Genomic DNA, 18744 nt, shown 5'->3' with positions numbered 1-18744 from the left:
TTTTTATTGTTGAGACAGTAGTAAATGTTAAAATAATGATTCATGGTGATTTTTTTCAGATGAGTTTGAAGAAGAGAAATTGTTCCCTGATGATGCCCTTAGCAACCACACAGACATGGTGGACAATGAACCTGCAATTAATGAAGAAAAGCGGAAATTCATCAGGTAGAGTACTGGTAATTATTTTAACTTATGTAGACTCATGAAAAGTTTTACATGCTGTTGAATACCTTAAATATGTACAGCTCATTGGGCAGCAGTTCTCAACTTGAATGTCTGAATTATTCTGTATATTTCTATTTTAAATCAACTGTTGTGGATTATACTAAATATGTAGCTGAAATTTCTGCATCTGACAGTAGTGGTCTTCAGTTAAGTCTCCTCTGTTTCACTAAGCTATAATTGTTCCCCTGACTACAGGCAAATTAGTGTAATTTCAGCAGATGGGGAGAATGCTCGATGTCGCTCAGTGAAGAGACATGCCTGCAGTCAGAGGAAACATGCTGGCATGCAAGAGAAGAAGCCTCAACAAACGGAGAAACTCATTCAGGCAGAGACCACAGAAACGGGCAGAGTTAGTGTTTGATATCTTACCTTTCGTATCAACCAATCTTTCTATTTGCTAACTCTACTAACAAGTTACAACAAATACTGTATACTAAAAACTCTTTTAAAAAAATATATATATATTTTTTCCCTTAATTTTTTTCCAAATCAGTTTACTAGACAAATCGGTTTACTGAAGTCAGCTGCAGGCCTTGTCTCTGTAGCAGTGCTCTATTTGACTTATTACATTATGTTTGTATGTTTATGTGTGCATTGTATGTTTATAAATGTAAAGAGACAACAGAGTAAACTGATATCAGTCTCTTAACTGCTCTGTCACTCCTTATCAGGTGAAAACCAAAGTGTACTTGGAGTATGTCAAGGCTGTGGGACCCTTGCTATCAGTGTTTATCTGTTTCCTGTATGGCTGCCAAAGCGCTGCTGCCATTGGTGCAAACATCTGGCTCAGCCAGTGGACCAATGATGCTTCAACGAATCAGACTCAAGAAAATATTAATATGAGGGTGGGGGTGTATGCAGCACTGGGCCTTGCACAAGGTGAGAATGGCAAATTCCACATTAAACTATAATAATTGTTTATTTAGTCTTGCTCAATTGCTCAATTTCCCCCTGGTGCCAAATGTCACATTCATCAACATCCATATCTAAAGTTGATTTGCACATTTCTTATCATAGGATCACATACAGGTTTTACAAATAGCTCATTGGTTTAATGCTCCTCCTTTTTCCAGTTTCTGCATTGAGAAGAGATCCTGAATTTCTGTTAAAAATCCCATTGCTTTTACATACTATATTAACATCTTCCTCTCCATTATCTTTTCTTATATCTCCACTCCTCTAATTCCTTCCTGCAGGTATCCTGATCATGATCTCTTCCTTCACACTAGCCATGGGGAACATCGGTGCTGCCAGGAAATTGCACCATAATCTGCTCCTCAACAAACTTCACACGCCCCAGTCTTTCTTTGACACCACACCTATAGGACGCATTATCAATCGCTTCTCCAAGGACATCTACGTGATAGATGAAGCTCTGCCAGCTACTGTGCTCATGCTGCTGGGCACCGTCTTTGTTTCTCTCTCCACCATTATAGTTATTGTCTCCAGCACTCCCATCTTCCTCGTTGTCATAGTGCCTTTGGCTTTCATATACGTTTTTGTTCAGGTATTTGAAAAAATGTTGTCAAATATTTTCTTATGATCCTCTTTTGTGAATTTACTCTTTCTCTTACTGAAATGCTTTGTGGCATGCAAATGGATGCAGCAACACTTTATAACCTAACCTTCCTTCCCTTGGTTTTCTCTGTACCATGCCATGCATTTGGCCTTGATGAGCATCCATCTTCACTCTTCCTTTTAACCAGTTCACTTTGCTCTTTCCACAGCCCAAGCACTTCCTGTTCCAAATGCTTCCACATCCTGTCACACCTACACGCCCACACGATTATTTCCTGCATATGAAATATTTATGCTAGGAAGTAATTTTGAATGATCTATACCCTCCATCTAGTGGCAGCTACGTGTTACTACAGCACTGTAATGCCATGGACAAATCCAAAGTAAGATTTCTGCGTTGACTGGACTTGCTAGGGTTTTCTTGAAGACACTTTGCCTTCCCTTGCCTTCTTCAGTTCTGAAAAATGTGTTCAAGAAAATCCGAGCAAGACCAGTCGACACAGAACTCTTACTTTGGATAACTATGACCTAGATTAATCTAATTAGACACCATGGGCAAATATTTCAATAACATAACACCTTTTATAGACAATGATTTTCCCTAATAGTCTAATAAACCAGAGCTTTCACTAAGGATTTTATTTTGCTGTGTCAGCTCATATAATACAATGAATACCAAAACAACTCCAAAATACGTTCTTAATTAGCTGGAGCAGCACACACATGAACAAAAAACAGCACCACTAAAAAAGTGATTTAAAAAACTGTTCCTTTTGTCTTTTGAGTCAATAGGACGCACTCGAAGGGTAAATGTGATAGAGATAAGGCAAACTGCCATTTCATTGGACATCAGCAACTGACCCCTTCCCCCCCTTCCCCCCTTCTCACAGGTGTGCTGTTGTTGGTTAACTGCCTGTTGTGCCGGATCCACAGTATGCTGCTGGCAGCCAGCCTCATGCACCACAACATGCTTCAGAGGGTCTTGCAAGCCCCGCAGGCCTTCTTTGAGAGCACCCCCACTGGGCGGTTACTAAACCGCTTCAGCAAAGACGTGGATACTATAGATTTCCACATCCCAGACAATATTGACATATGGATGCGCACTTTCTGGTACACACTGAATGTGCTGCTCATATGCTCTGCCCTCACCCCAATGTTCCTCATAGTCATAGCCCCATTATTGGTGTTCTTTTGGTGGGTTCAGGTAAATAGGAAATAAGACTGACTGATTAACATGATATGTATGTTTGAGTGTGTTTGTTGCATGCAGTTAAAGTATTGATTACTGCTGTTCTAGTGCAATAGGTGGTGTGTCTCTGCTAGTTCAGTAGACATAGCAACTAGGGGCCCCATGTGGATAGCTGTAGATCCAACAGTTGCACAACCTCAGCTTTCATTTCATCCATTTAACATTTTAATTTTGATTAATTCTTAAAGGCAAATCTGCTGTGGTCTGTCATTTAGGGGTTTGTGAGTGTAGACTTTATTAAAGATATAATTTTCCATTTGAAAATGTACTACTGTATTCACCACTGATTTAGTTCCACAAAATAACAACTGCACAATTTGATGGCCCAAAAAGTAGTGTTTCAAAACCATTGGGCTACTTAAAGAAAAATGCAGTTGTGGGATTTATCATATTCAGGATATCCCCACCTGTACCAGTAATCACAAAATTGCTTCCTGATGTCTTCGCTATCATAATTGTATACTGCAATTGTAGCATTACATCATAATGTACAGTTTGTTGTTCTTTTCATCCTGTTTGTCTGCTTCATCTTGTTGGAGCACTATAATTTCAGCATTAAGCCTGCAGGTTGCATGTTGTTTACCAGACTAGAGCTGCTGCCGGGCAAGACTATAGCTATTAAAGTAAATAACAGACACCTATTTATGAGACATTTAATAGCCAAATGAGTGCATAGATGCAAGAAATTAAAAGTTTCAATTAAATCTACGTTCCTAGACAGTTTTCAGAGAACACAAAGAAGGCAGTTAGTCATAAATCACACAAAACACCAGGAATAATCATGATTTCAAAGCAAGGGGGTATGTAAGGTCTGTGGGCTGATGTTAAATTATATTTACTAACCTCCAAATCACTAACTTCACGCATCATCCTATTTTCCTAACATCTATCCTGCATGACCTTTGCCTGTGCTGCAAAATTTATTTTTAAACTTTAGCTTCTATACTTAATTACTTACCAAATAAATAAGCTTTATTTTATATATATATAACTTATTTTATTTTATTTTTTAGTCAATAACTTTTATTTTATTGCAGAAAATAGTTGTGGAGAAAACACCTGCAGTTAAACAACTTTCTCATAAGACATAAGTTGCCTCCACTAAGAGGTTTATATAACGAGCTGGCGTCCTAACAAAAATGTGAAAATTGGAATATCAAAAGAGTGCTGTAGGTGTTTTGTTCACACAGATTTTCTTTATTACTCTGTGTGAATGTCTGTGTGTGTGGGCTCATCTGTGTTCGTCACATACATCTACATTATGCAGAATCATGTTCACCTGTAATGTGTTTTGTTTTTTAACCCCCTGTAGAGATTTTATGTTGCAACGTCTCGGCAGCTAAAGCGTCTGGAGTCAGTCAGCCGCTCCCCGATATACTCCCATTTCTCTGAGACCGTCACTGGCTGTAGTGTAATCCGAGCCTATGGCAGACGTTCTGCCTTTGTTCTGATGAGTGATAAGAAAGTGGATGACAACCAAAAGAGTTACTACCCTGGTATTGTATCCAATAGGTAAGTGTCAGCTCATCAAGTCGGCAGCTGTGATCCAGTCTCTTCTGTCCCTTCTGTACACAGCATCTGTACACAGCCTTAAGGGAAAAGGTTTTCTTCTTGTTTTATAACTTTGGGTCTGCTTCTCATTCCTAAACAGATTTATGAGAACCATGTAGTTGTTTAGTAGTTGTTATGATTATCCATCAGTTTCTTTGAAAGATTTACTTTTTCCCCAACTATAAATACAGTCATTAAATCTTTTCATTCCCTCTTCTGATAGTTAGCCTTTCAGTTCCCCCAGGTTCATAACAAAAACTTTTCCAATGCCACCATTGGGTGTCACTGTGTAGAAGAAATGGAAATAGCAATATCACATGTTTTAAAAAAAACAACCTAAGAAATGAAATTACTGTTTTTTATGGGGAAATACAGATAATTATTATGATTGTTAAACAAAAGCAAAGGCAACCAAGCTAATGCACAGAAGCTATGGTGATTTAACCAGAATGTGTGTTCATCATACCCGTATTCCTTTTTTCCTGCATTTGGCTGACTAAACTGCCAAATATTGCCAAATATTAAATCCACAGAGACACTGGTTCAACACGTTGAAAATAATGATCAATGGCAGTATCCTATTGATATAATCACATGTTCTATAGGCTTCATATCACTACCATATCTCGACTTTAAATATAAAAATATCCCTTAGACCTTTGTCATCAGCTGTGCACCCTGTGGCCCCTGCTGATCACATATTTTATTAATATTATAAATGAAAGCCATTATGCATCATTTTATCTGGAGTCTCAAATGCTAATCTGTCATTCCTTTGTGAAGAAACACTGGTATGGTATAGATATCTACTGCCAGACACTCCCTAAATATACACACTGCAGAACCTCAGAGAGTCATTGTAGATGCTCGTGTTAATTGTAATTGAGATGGTTTGAAATTGTCACTCCGAATTCTTATGAACATGATCAATGCCAGAAACATTGAGTTCATCAGCTCTTATTATGGTGTGTTGCAACCATAACCCTGCTCTGACACAGGTGGCTTGGCGTGCGTATCGAGTTCATCGGGAACTGCGTCGTGTTGTTTGCTGCACTGTTTGCTGTTACTGGGAAGGAGAGTCTCAATCCTGGCCTCGTGGGTTTGTCAGTCTCCTATGCGCTGCAGGTACAAAACCTTAATTTATGTCAAAGTTTATCATCATTTTCAACAACAGCATTTTGTTCTCATAAGCTGAAAAGCATACATCAACATATTAAACAAAAGCTAAGGCTGTAGGTCAGTAATCATGAAAGAAGTGTAAGAATTTCAATTCATTTTTTAAAATCTTCAGATTATTAGTTTTGGGTTTCTTTTACAAAATTTGATTTTTTTTTTCAAGAGAATATCTCATCCAGGTAATATATCATTTGCATTGCAGTTTTCCAAGTGTCCTGTGATTCAGTTCCAGTTTATAGTGATGTCAGGGGATTACATTTATGGCATTTAGTCTAAAAAACAGGTAGAACTGTGGAATTTCTGTAGAAAGGCATTCCTTTGTTTTTGTAGGTGACCATGTCTCTGAACTGGATGGTGAGAATGTCTTCAGATCTGGAGAACAACATTGTGGCAGTGGAAAGAGTCAAAGAGTACTCTGAGACCAAGACAGAGGTGTGCGCGCGCATGTGTGTGTGTGTGTCTGTGTGTGTGTTTGTTTGTTTAAAAATCTTTCATGTTGCCATGTTTTGATGTTAGAATATATAGACTGATAGTCAGATCCAGTATTTTTACTGTACACAGTATATGTGTACTGCAGTAATGATAGTATTCTGTACCTGGTAGAGCTGTTAGGCAAAGCTTTTGTTTTAGGCATCCATTTTGTCCCATAGGGAAAATAAAGTTTTGACAACCTTGACAGACTCTGAGCACACTGGCCAACTCTCTGAGTGATAAACAAATCAACTGTGCTCAAAGCCAACCAGACTAATGACTTCTTCAGAACATTTTCCTAAATGCTGTGTTTATGTTCACAGGCCCCCTGGGTGGTGGAGGACAAGAGGCCGCCACCTGAGTGGCCCATGGAGGGAAATGTTGAGTTCCATGATTACAGTGTACGCTACAGAGAAGGACTAGACCTTGTCTTAAAGAAACTTAACCTGAGTGTCAAAGGAGGGGAGAAGGTAAGGAGATGAGGATTACTGAAAAGTTAAGAGATGGACTGGATGGTTTTCTAATGTCTGTGTTTTTGTGAGCCCAGATTGGCATTGTGGGTCGCACAGGTGCTGGCAAGTCCTCCATGACTCTTTGCCTCTTCAGACTGCTAGAAGCCGCGGCGGGAGAGATCACCATCGATGATGTGACAATATCTGAAATAGGCCTTCATGACCTGAGGTCCAAACTCACCATCATCCCACAGGTACAAAAGTGACAGGGATATTTTTACAGATCCAGTGTTTTTGTTTTGTTTTTTCCTAGCACAAGCATGTCAGTCTACATAACAACTTTTCTTTTGACTTGGTTTTCTCATTATAGTTGCCACTATCTTAGTTCTGCACTGGAGCTGCACTGTAACTGTTTCTGCTAAAAACGTCATGAATAGAATACTTTGTTCAACCAAACAAACTTTGGCAGCACATAATTATGGTCAGGTGACTCGGCCTTTTTTGGAAACGCACAGCTTTGGAAATCATAGAATTCCATTTCACTTTAACACTGGAGTTGGGATTCCACTTAAAAGCAAGATTTGTAGGACCTCTCATGGGGACTAAAGAAGGACACAAATAATCAGATTTATTAAACGGTGATAAACAAATTGTATGTTCATACAAACTTAAGGGAAATAATTCTTACTTTTAAACATAAAAGTATGTTGGTGATGACCCATGTCAACAGACCCGATTTGTCTCTTTAAAGGTCTTGGTATATTTTCTCTGTTACAGGAGCCTGTACTGTTTTCAGGCACTCTTAGAATGAACCTGGATCCCTTTGACAAGTACAGTGATGAAGAGGTGTGGAAAGCACTTCAACATTCCCATCTTGAAAAGTTTGTCAGCAACCAACCAGCAAAGTTGGAGCTGGAGTGTTCAGAGGGTGGGGAGAATCTCAGGTAGGCTCGGATGATAGCTGCAATGCTATCAAAAATGGCAAAGTTGTGTTTGAACAATTGTCATATTTCCAGCGTTGGCCAGCGGCAGCTGGTGTGTTTGGCTCGAGCTCTCCTAAGGAAAACCAGGATCCTCATCCTGGATGAAGCTACAGCTGCTATTGACCTGGAGACGGATGACCTTATCCAGTCCACCATTCGTACTCAGTTTGAAGACTGCACAGTTTTCACAATCGCCCACAGGCTCAATACAATTATGGACTACACAAGGTTCAGTATATAGCACAAGCCACCCTAATGCTTACTCAGTATAGTGAAAAGGGTTCTTACCCAAGTCATCGTAATCATCTCATATTTTGATTATACACCTGAATATTGTGCAGATATAGAGCAATTATTTATAGCTGTTCATGTAAGACATTTAAGTAGCTCCATCTATATCCAGTTGCCAGTAGAGTCTACATGGTGTGGTTGTTCTTGGTGGGAAATGTCCTTCCATAGATCAGTAGTTTAGTGCAGTTATTACTGTCATCACCTAGTAGCAATAAGGTTGTGGGTTCAATTCCAGGCAAGAGGCCTTTTTCTGGTGGGAAATATTGCATTTTGCATATATCTACATGGGGCAATCTCCAGGTACTCTGGTTCTATACCACAGACCAAAGATATACACACCATGTTGAAGTGCGTGTTTCCTCTGCTAGACTAGTTTTAACCACTTTCTAACTAAGCCTTTCTATTTCTGTTATTGCAGAGTGCTGGTGTTAGACAAGGGACAGATTGCAGAGTTCGATACTCCTACAAACCTCATATCCCAGAAAGGAATCTTCTATGGAATGTCAAAGGATGCAGGCCTGACACAGTAGAGTTGGCTCTTTATCCACATGTTGCAAAGCAAGAGTGATCTTGAATTTAAAAGTGGAAATGTACCATGTTTGTTGTGTATTTCTTTCATTATTTCAGAACATTTGCTTGTTTTGACTGAATTGTGAACTCCATTGCAGACTTGGATCATTTAGAAGCTGAATCTATATCAGGACATTCATTTACCTTGTTGTTTCTGGCACTGACTGTAATGTACTAGAATTGGACAAACCGTTTCTTTCAGTAGGAATCAATTAGAAAAAGCCATATGTGCATGTACTTGATGATCCAAGTCTGCCATTTAGTGCCTTCTGCCAGAGGAAAGCCAGTGAATGTATCATGAATCATTTGACTGCTGCAAAACAAACAATATCATAAATGAAAACAAAGAGGAACTTTTTTATTTTATTTTGTGCTGTTTTAACTTAGTTTTTTAAAATTTACAAAGAGAAATACTGTGCCACTGGACTTTCCACATAGAAACAATTTTTGTAATACACCCACATATTTTTGTACTATATCATTATTTAAACTACTTTTAAAGAATTGTTTAATCGAGGGATGTGTGCTCAGTTAAGTATGTCATGATTTTGTGAACCAAATATAAAAAAAACTTGAATTCTGTATCACCAAAATATATTATGTTAAAATGCATGTATAAATAAAAATGTGCTCTTTTAAAACTAGTTAATTGTGCTTGAAAAACAGGATGGATTAAACCACTATACAGACAATGTATAATGCTGCTTTGGGCCTAGGCTGCTGAGGCACAGCCACATGTTCCACTGAACACCGACCTCTGATTCCACTGATCACCACAGTTCTAGTTTTGTATTTTTAGGATAACTAACACTTCCCAATGTATTTTCATATATGTCTGTTCATCTCTTCTTTCTGCCCTTCCCAACTGTCCTACATCCTCTTCACCTCCTCCTTTACCCCCATATGAGTTTGTTCAAGGTTTCTTCCTATTAAAAAAAAAATTCCTGCCACTTTTCCTTGGTCAAAGGTCAGGCTGTGGGTTTCTGTAAAGTGCCCAGGCAATAACAATTTGTAATATTTGATAAATAATGTTGAACCAAACTGAAAAATTATGTAATAGAAAATGGGAACCTACGTTGACTCAACTGTGTATTAACTCGGAATAAACATAAAGGCAACAAGGCCTCGTATAGTGGGGAAATTAATACATGAAGACAGTACAATACGGTGAAGAAGATTCAACACATTTAGTCCTGGCGAGTTGTGTAAACGCATATATCATTAATACTCCACTAGAGGGCACTCCAGTCACCTTCATCCATTGTACTGTCTGCTCATTCTGCCGTGTTCATGACAATAGTGACAGAAACAGCCACATACAGGCACGCACACAAACCCTCCACAGGAAACAGCCATCCTGCATGTGTTGATGAGCAAAACGTTGGGCCATTTATCTGCACATAAGTGATTTTGGTGACATTTTCACAAAACAAGGGTGCTTTGTGAGGTTTTTATGAATTCAAATGAGAGGTGAATGATGTTTCTTTATATTGTCTGCTTTTTCAAATACAATTTTGGTAGAAGTGGTGCAGTGTGAATTAATTGTGAATCATCTAAAATGTTTTTTTTTCATTTCTAGTCAATGTATATATGTGCAAGTCTTGAAAAACTGTTGTAACTTGTTTCTTTTTTCTCCATTTCAATGCGGCTAGCTTTAACAAATTTATTATTGTCATGTATCTAAATTTCTAAATAAAATTATTATCCTTAGACAGCCGGAAATGTTTGAAGGGTTCTGAATATTTATTCCTGTTAATTATCTAATGGGCAATATTCTTTCTCTGAAAAAATAAAGCATTCATAATTTAAATTTAATTGTTTGATTTGTTAAATATCCTCATATGTGTCAGCCAAAGAAACATGGCTTTGTTTTTTTATTACACTTTTAATAGACCTGTTAGGGTTGGACTTAGACTTGTTAAGATGATGAAGTCCTTAAGTTCCCTGGGTTAATGTTTAATTCTGGAAATGGCACAGCAGTGTAGTTGAGGAAAGTTTCTACTATTATTATGGAAGCTTGTATCCTCAAATGACCGTTTGCCTGAGGGCATGCATGTCTTATTATGTCTTTCTGTTCAGGGTATAGTATTACCTAATTTCACAGATTATGTTTTCTTAAGTAGAAAAACAAATCAGCCTATAATTTCTTACAAATGTGTAGCCCTCATCTGCCAGTTGTCAGTGTATTGGACATTTTTACATTATATATATTTTTTGTGCTGGAAAAAGCTACACTATATAATTTAATTTATTTCAGTGGCAAAGGTTTGAGGATTTATTTCCAACTGCAGTTCTCAGACTTCATTATTCTGTCAATCATGAAAAGTCATCCTGGCCCAGCAAAAGAGACCCAAACCCTGATAGTGGAATGTTTCACAAGGGGTAATGTTTTTATGCTAGAATGTTTTTAGACAAGCAGCTCCCAATTTCACATTTCAATTAATTATTTTTTCACATTCACATTAAAAAAATGGAATAATTTTCTTATTGGAGAACAAAAAGCAATGCCAATTAGCACCAGTTCTGTTTTTGTGAAATCAATAACATTAGTTCTTTAGACATGATTTGTCACTGCTGATTGAGTAACAATGGTCTTAAATTTCATGAAGGAGATACCAGATGAAAACCAAGCACAACAGGATAGATGGAGGAGGCCTACAACATTCATCTGCTAATCAGACATTGAACCCTGCCTTCCTTCTAATGCATGACAACAACCGGCCTTGTGTCTCAAGGATGTCAGCAGTTCCTGGATGATGAAAGCATTGATGCACACCTGATACCCCATCCTGAAGCTAATCCAATCACAGAAGCTGAGGGATGCTCTAGCACAGGTCTGTGAAGGGCTGCTCCGAGAGACCATTAATCATCTCATCAGAACTGTCCCCAGATATTGTTGGGAGAGCTTGTGGAGGTTGTACACACTAGTAAGTCATATTTCATGAGTGTGGTGAGGATGGGGTTGTTGACTGTGACTTGAGTATTCTAGGGTTACATGTTCCCTTTATGCTTTTGAGAAGTACGTCATAATATTGGAGGTTAGGAAATGATTCAGTAGATTCAGAAGAAACATCTCATAGTTTGTATTCTTAACCCCTTTCAGGGTCATGGGGAGGGTACACAATGGTCAAAGGCAGGGCCCTCCACTGGATGAGTTGTCAGTTCACCACAGGGTCCTCTATGGGCATTTCTGGGTTTGGTACCTTGTTCAAGGGTCCCTTGGCAGTGTTCTAAAGATGTTCTGGCACCTTCCCCTACTACCAGAACATCTTCCATGTTTTGACTGCACTGGGGCTTGAACTGAGAACCCTCTGCATCTCAGGCCAGTTCCCAACAGACTGAGCTACCACCACCCACATCATAGAGTATATAAATATATATTATATATATATATAAGTAATACATTTTGTAAACATTTCAGAAAACAGTCTCTCGAACTTGTAATTTAAATACTGCAATATGTATCTACAAGACGCAAAATGTTGCTAGTACAATATCTGAATTGGAAAAATGTGCCTTAAAATTCTACTGTAAAATATCAAAATGAAATTTCTGTCTTGATGCCAATTTCACAACCATCAGATGACACAATTGTTCATAAAAACCAAAATTATGAGATCACAAAATTTTCACTTTTTCAGAGAAGAGAACTGGAGTTTCATCATCTTCCTAATTTGATGCACACTGTTGACATGTTGATTTTTGCTGATCACCAGTACAAATGAACCCAAATACAGCATTAAAGACAAGAATTAAAAGATGCTGAAAACAAAATTATGACATTTGGAATCAAAATTGAAATGTTATGTATTGCTGACAATGATTAGGTATTTCCTGCAGCTTCTGGATTTCCAGTTTTCTGGACACACTGTTGCAGTCTTATTCAGATGATGAGTTTTGGGGTGAACCACCCCTCTGAAAACATCACTCCAATTTCTGAAGTTTCACATACTTTTACCATTCCAAATTGAAGGATTTGTTTTTTCAATAAGCAGCCAAGTAAAACATTTCTGTCTCTTTTTTAATTGTAAAAAAAGTCGGGAGGTTTGGTCGTCAGAGTGACCAGAGAAGAATGTTGGGTTTGAAGTCAGTTCAACAATCACAGGAAATATTCCAGACACACACCAAAGGCTCGCTCAAAAATGCTGATTATCTAACCTGCAGAATGTGTGTGGTTGTTTGGTTGCTTGTCTCGCCAGGTGAAAGGGCGCAAATTTAATCTTTCTTACAGGACTGAGACTTGCGGCGATGAACGTTCGCCATGCTTGAAGTAAACACATTTTGTTTATTGGTTTGTTCTTGATGTGTTAAGAACAAACAAGCTCCCACCAACGCTTGCTCACAGCAGGATTCCACTATTATTGCACAAACACTAGTCTAATGATTTGCCTGTCCTCAGCTGAACTGTGGAAATAACCACAGACACACATGCACACACACTCTTCATTCATTAAATGCTCACAAGCAGTGCAGCACATTACCAAATAGCACATTTTCTTTCTCGCTCAAAGATTCGGCATCTTGCTGTCCTCAGATCACCTTTGCCGGCCCTGAAATCAGATCTAAAATTTTCTTTTTCTGTGTCTGGTGATTCAAAACTGTAGAATAAAATGCACAATGTACTTGTCAATTTCTCTGAAACTAGATCTTCAGGCAAGTCTACAGATTGTCACAGAACATTTCCCCAGGAATGCACACTACCACACAACAAATGCACTTCAGTTGACTATTTAGAGTAACTAATCATATGTGGGCACACTCTTGGAAATGATGACTTACCGTAATTTTTTCTAATGGCAGATATTTGGTTGCATTGTGTTGCACATTGAGTGTGTGTATGTGTATGTGTGTGTGTGTGTGTGTGTGTGTGGGGGGGGGGGGGGGGGTCTAATAACACGTGCATATCGGGAGCAGAATTTAGCTTTATGAGTTTAATCTAGAACCCAGCCAAGGGGGGTCAACTTGTACCCTCTCACATTTCATTTAATCTATCCACACATGGAATTCCACCCAGAACTCTTTTTATGTCTCACGGGTTCTGTCAAGGCTTAACACAAAGCAGCTGCTTTCACCTTTGAGGCTAGGAGAGTTTGCATTGAGAATCCACTGAGATCGGATCACCAAATCTACATTTGAGGTTTTCTGGACCTCTTGTTACTACATTATTTTGGCAGTGAAAATACAAATGTGCTCTGGGCCACATATGAAGAACCACCTACTTAGTCTGTATGTTCCATCATTCCTTTTCTTTTGGACCCCCAAAGAAATGGAGGGTTTAACAAATGTATCTGACTAAAACTCAGCAGCTGCAAGGACAGAAATGTTAAACTATGTCTGTTGACATTAACATTATGTGCCAACTCTGTTGTAAACTCTTTTTCTCTGAACATTCAAGAAAAATGTCCCACACCAGATCTTTGTACTTGCCAATTGAGCAACAGTGACAGTAAATTGCATCCCAATTGCTTCCTTCTTATCTATTCCAAACAAATCTCATTGAAAAGAGCCATCATCCCTTACCAAAAGCAAAATTCAGTTGAGAAATACAAGGGAGAATGGAGAGGAAAACCACTGAAAATGTATGTGTATGCATTTTATTTACATACAGAGCAAGGAGAGAAGTTCCAGTTAAGGTGAATATGTGAAGGTGAATATGATTCCAAGACTTCAAACTACAGCATCAACAGTTTTTTCTGTTTTGCTTTTTAATTTCATTTGTTTTTCATAAAGTTCTTTTTCCAATAGTGTCCCTAGTGATGAGGGTTAACATCAGCAGTCATCCATGGTCAAGTTTTCAACGTGAAAGAGTTTTTTGCACTAAGTAGATGTTTCCAACTGTAAAGATTGGATTCATTTCATCCAACCATCCCACTGCATCCACATTTATGCACTTATAATTGTACCATTTAAAGTATCTTAAGTACAGAGATGCTCTTTTGTCTACAGTACAACACCTTCTACCGCGAAAGTACCTGATTATTGTGATGTGCGCGACCACTGGATGGCACTTAATTTAAATTAGAACTGGAAAAAAGATCCAATAAGAACTTGGATCAATTTTGTCGGAACAGACTCACCTTGAACGTATTTTACAAGAATTTTGCTCTTATTATAGCACTTATGGTTTATACAACCACTTCTCTTTCTTTCCATTTATGCGCATGTATGTATCAATTTTCAGCATATTTAGTTGCTTTCATAATAATTAATATACACTACAATTATTAAATCCAGGTGCATTATATATTTCAGTTCTCTAATATTTTGTAAACGCCTCAAATCGCTTCTCCCCGCGCGTCTTTACGCACGTTGCACTCCGGAACGGCTGGAGCGCACAAAGGGTTAATCCAAGTTAGCAGCAATCCTTTTAACAGGCAGGTGATCCGCAAGGTCCAACCCAAAGCTCATCGGCGCCCCTGATTTCTGAAATCTGTTGTTTAAGCATCTCGGGAACAACCCATTACTGTCATGTTCCACGCAACTTGGCGGGTCACGCTCTCGCCGATGGGTTGGCTTTAAATAGAGCAGAGTGCCTCACCAACTCAGGGTCGCTCAGGTCAAACAAACAGCCAGGACTGTCACTGAGTTCCACAGAAAAGCGACGAACTTCTTTTTCTATCATCAAATATCACTTTCAATAAGTCAAACATTTTGTGTTGCGTTTCACAGATTTTTTTTTAACTTCAGCTTGTTGGGCTGCGCCGCGCTCTGGACATGTGGTGGATGCTGTTTCCACGGTGGATCTGGTTCGTGGCGTGCACGGCAGTGTGGATGGAACACCAGGCTGGAGTCTTGCCTCATGTCATCTACTCACACGCGGGGATCTGCCCCAATGACATGAATCCAAACCTATGGGTGGATGCCATGAGCACGTGTACGCGGGAGTGTGAGTCTGATAAGGTAAAATACTGAGGGTAAAAACATTTAATAGACTATTGGTTTTAAAATATCTTTGTAGCTACTGAAACTAAATACAGCTGTTGCATTTCCTGCCTGTTACATTAAAATATCCCTTAACTGCAATTTGGAGGAAACTATTTTTAATTTTTTTTTAACTACACTGCATTACAATAAGTTAAGTTATTATAATTTTTGCTACTCCAATCCCAAAGTAGGAGTTTTAAAATATTTTGTATCAGGAATCAGTTAAAATATATATATTTCTAACATCAAACAGTTTAAAAGGCAAAGTCATAAATCTGAACATAAAGTTTGAATTCATCCAATCAATAATGTTATTGACAGGTCATTTCAATTATTCTAATGCTAGAATTACCTTAAAAATAGTTTAAAAAAAACCCCAAAAAAAACCTTAACACTGAATTCTTGTGATTGATTTTTACTTTTTTGAATGAATTGTAGATACCTTTTCTGAAGGCCCATGGAGATGACACAATTGTAACCATGGTTTGCACATAATTAAATAGATTTTTTTGATAATCCATCAAACACTGGTAATCCCTCAAAATTTAAATTATAATAGCAAGGAAAGAACAAAATTTAGATGTTTGCATAATTTTTACAGTCTCAGATCCTTAATCATACTTTGCTGTTGTATCTTCCTTGTTTGTGGGTCCATGAATGTTGCATGAACATCTCACAATTAATAATAGAAGAGACTAAATGCAACTATAATGCAACTATAAATGAATGTTGACCATGCTGTTTTGTTTTATTGTTCTACAGTTTTATTTTCTGAGCTGCCTTGTTTAATATTTCTTTTCTTGCTGTGCAGGAGTGTGAGTCCTTTGAGAAGTGTTGCCAAAATGTATGTGGAAATCGGAGTTGTGTGGCAGCCCGTTACATGGATGGGAAGAAAGGCCCCATGGGAATGCCCAAACAAGCCTCCTGTGCCAGTTTCATGTGCTCCCAACAAGGGTCTGAGTGCGACATTTGGGACGGACAGCCTGTGTGTAAGTGCCGCGACCGCTGTGAGAGAGAACCTCACTTTACCTGTGCCTCTGATGGCATGACATACTACAACAAGTGCTACATGGATGCTGAGGCCTGCTCCAAGGGCATCACCTTGTCTGTAGTCACCTGTCGCTTTCACCTCTCCTGGCCCAACACCAGCCCCACATTACCCCAGGCCACCACCCTCCGCCCTACCACTGCTCCTCTTCAAGCGACCATCCCACCTCCCACCAATCCTCAATCTCCCATAATGGTCAGCAGTCCCACTCATCAGATGGTGAAAGTAGGTGAAACAGCCAGCTTCCTCTGTGATGTGATGGGTCATCCCCGACCTGAGATCACCTGGGAGAAGCAGCAGCCAGATGGGGCAGACAGGGTCATCATGACGCCTAACCACGTACGAGGAAACATGGTGGTCACAAACATCGGTCAGCTTGTCATCTACAATGCCCAGCCACGTGATTCAGGCATCTACACCTGCGTGGCCCAGAATCCATCTGGGTCAGTTCAGGCAAACCACCCACTCACTGTACTCCCCACAGAGCCTCCTCAGACCTTTGAGCACAAGAACATCACCCGTTGCCCAACTGAAGAGTGTCTGAGACCCACAAATACCTCAGAGGACTGTGGTAGTGAGCTGGAGAAGGTCAGCTGGTACTTTGAACCCAAGACCAACAACTGTTTCTCCTTCACACACTGCAGGAGCAATAGTACACAGACCCAGAAGTTGTTGAACACATATGCAGAGTGCATGGAGTGCTGTGGTCCTGATCTATCAGACCCCTGTGGCCTGAACACTCTGCAGGGACCCTGCAAATCTTACGAGCCACGCTGGGCGTACAGCAGCAGCCTGCATCAGTGCCAGTCCTTCATCTATGGAGGATGTGACGGTAACAACAACAACTTTGAATCAAAAGAAGCCTGCGAAGACATGTGCCCCTACCCAAAAAACCATCACTGCAAGGCCTGCAAAACCAGAGGCAAGATGGTGACGAGCTTTTGCCGCAGCGACTTTGTCATCCTGGGCCACATGACAGAGCTCACAGAGGAGAAGGACTCGGGCCGCGCCCTGGTGATGATTGATGAAATCCTCAAAGATGAAATGATGGGTTTACGCTTCTTTGGGAAGGAGCCCCTTGAGATAACCTTTCTCAACATGGACTGGAACTGTCCGTGTCCGAACATAAAGGAAGGCGCCACAGACGGACAGGTCATCATCATGGGGAACGTGCTTGACGGCATGGCTGTCCTTCAGCCTGAGAGTTACTTAGGTGCTTCCAGCCCTCGGCGAGTGAGGAAGCTGAGAGAGGTGGTCTCAAAGAACACGTGTGATATCCTCAAAATGATCACCAACAGCCCTCAGTAGGGTCAGAAGATGGATGTCAAAGGTGGACTTGACATTTATTTTCACCAGTGTTGATCCATCTAAGAAGCTTTGTTTGTCTCAGCAAGGCATTTTTCATTGTGTGTGGTCTGCAGAGCTACAGTAACGTGTGGCTGTTGATGAGGGGATTCAAATACCGGTAACATGAGGCATTCATGACGATCATCTCTCTGCTATCCTCCCCAAGAGTACAGCTTCTGTTCTACTCTCTCTTGTCTCTAACAGGAATGGCAAGCCAGACTAGCCAGACAAGATGAAGTTTCTTTGCTGCAGACCATTTTTTATTTTGACCCTTTCATGTACCAGCTGAACACATGCTGGCTTTACAAGCATGGATCATATTTCTCAGTTGACAGCTTGTATAAATAAAGCAGTAAACATGTGCAGAATACTTAACATTTGGTTGTAAGATATTTTAAATGACCTTATTTTCAGTCATTTTTAACTCTGCGTAGTTCTATAGTGGCTATTTATTCTAATGTAAGCCATTGTGTCATTTTTGTATTTCAGTTTGTCTTTGAAATAAAGTGACTCCTTGTATCTTTTGGGGTAATATGGAAAGAAAATAAAGACACTTGGTTTTCCTAAACAGTTTTTTAAAAAGTATTTCTTTGTGTGCATGTATTCAATATAAATTCAAAATACAATGCAGTCAAAATATGTTCAGGCCTTGACCATCTACAAAAATAAATCTCACATCAATGATAAAGTAAAAACAGAATAACAATTTAATATTGCATTGACACAAAGTCAGACCCATTGCTGCGACTCTTGTACATTTGCTCTCAGGGCCTTCCATTTCTCTTGATCATCTTTGAGGTGTTTCTACATCTGTACTGAATTCAACTGCTTGGACGTGATTTAAATTGGCACACATTCTGATGGTGTATACCAGAGTTAATCCATGAGGTCAAAAGATCTACTTCCACCACAATACTCCCTACTCTCTCAGTCAGGATG

At 39.3% G+C, this 18744-nt stretch overlaps 2 protein-coding genes across 3 annotated transcripts in view; both read left to right on the top strand.

Annotated features, from left to right (window-relative positions):
• The window catches only part of abcc3 (ATP-binding cassette, sub-family C (CFTR/MRP), member 3), a 34376-nt gene extending 24169 nt beyond the window's left edge, over positions 1-10207 (top strand). Inside the window, exons 20-31 of one of the 2 annotated variants that reach the window (XM_029835939.1) lie at positions 60-165; positions 421-574; positions 897-1104; positions 2634-2947; positions 4305-4504; positions 5542-5668; positions 6050-6151; positions 6514-6660; positions 6738-6896; positions 7420-7586; positions 7659-7853; positions 8335-10207. In XM_029835939.1, the coding sequence (XP_029691799.1) occupies positions 60-165; positions 421-574; positions 897-1104; positions 2634-2947; positions 4305-4504; positions 5542-5668; positions 6050-6151; positions 6514-6660; positions 6738-6896; positions 7420-7586; positions 7659-7853; positions 8335-8446 (1991 nt within the window). In that variant the 3' untranslated portion in view covers positions 8447-10207. Of the gene's footprint in view, positions 1-59; positions 166-420; positions 575-896; positions 1105-1421; positions 1733-2633; positions 2948-4304; positions 4505-5541; positions 5669-6049; positions 6152-6513; positions 6661-6737; positions 6897-7419; positions 7587-7658; positions 7854-8334 lie in introns of both variants that reach the window. The other variant, XM_011618512.2, reaches the window with a different exon arrangement.
• Positions 10208-15028: 4821 nt separating this feature from the next.
• Positions 15029-18349, top strand: wfikkn2b (WAP, follistatin/kazal, immunoglobulin, kunitz and netrin domain containing 2b). The gene is made up of 2 exons (XM_003977375.3): positions 15029-15386; positions 16222-18349. Exons 1-2 carry the CDS (start codon positions 15201-15203, stop codon positions 17764-17766), a joined length of 1731 nt encoding a protein of 576 aa, XP_003977424.1. The 5' UTR covers positions 15029-15200; the 3' UTR covers positions 17767-18349.
• Positions 18350-18744: the final 395 nt, after the last annotated feature.

The sequence above is a fragment of the Takifugu rubripes genome, chromosome 1 (genome assembly GCF_901000725.2).
Source record: "Takifugu rubripes chromosome 1, fTakRub1.2, whole genome shotgun sequence".
NCBI lineage: Eukaryota > Metazoa > Chordata > Actinopteri > Tetraodontiformes > Tetraodontidae > Takifugu > Takifugu rubripes.
Note: the sequence above shows the minus strand (reverse complement) of the source record. Positions and strands in the feature narration are given on the sequence as shown.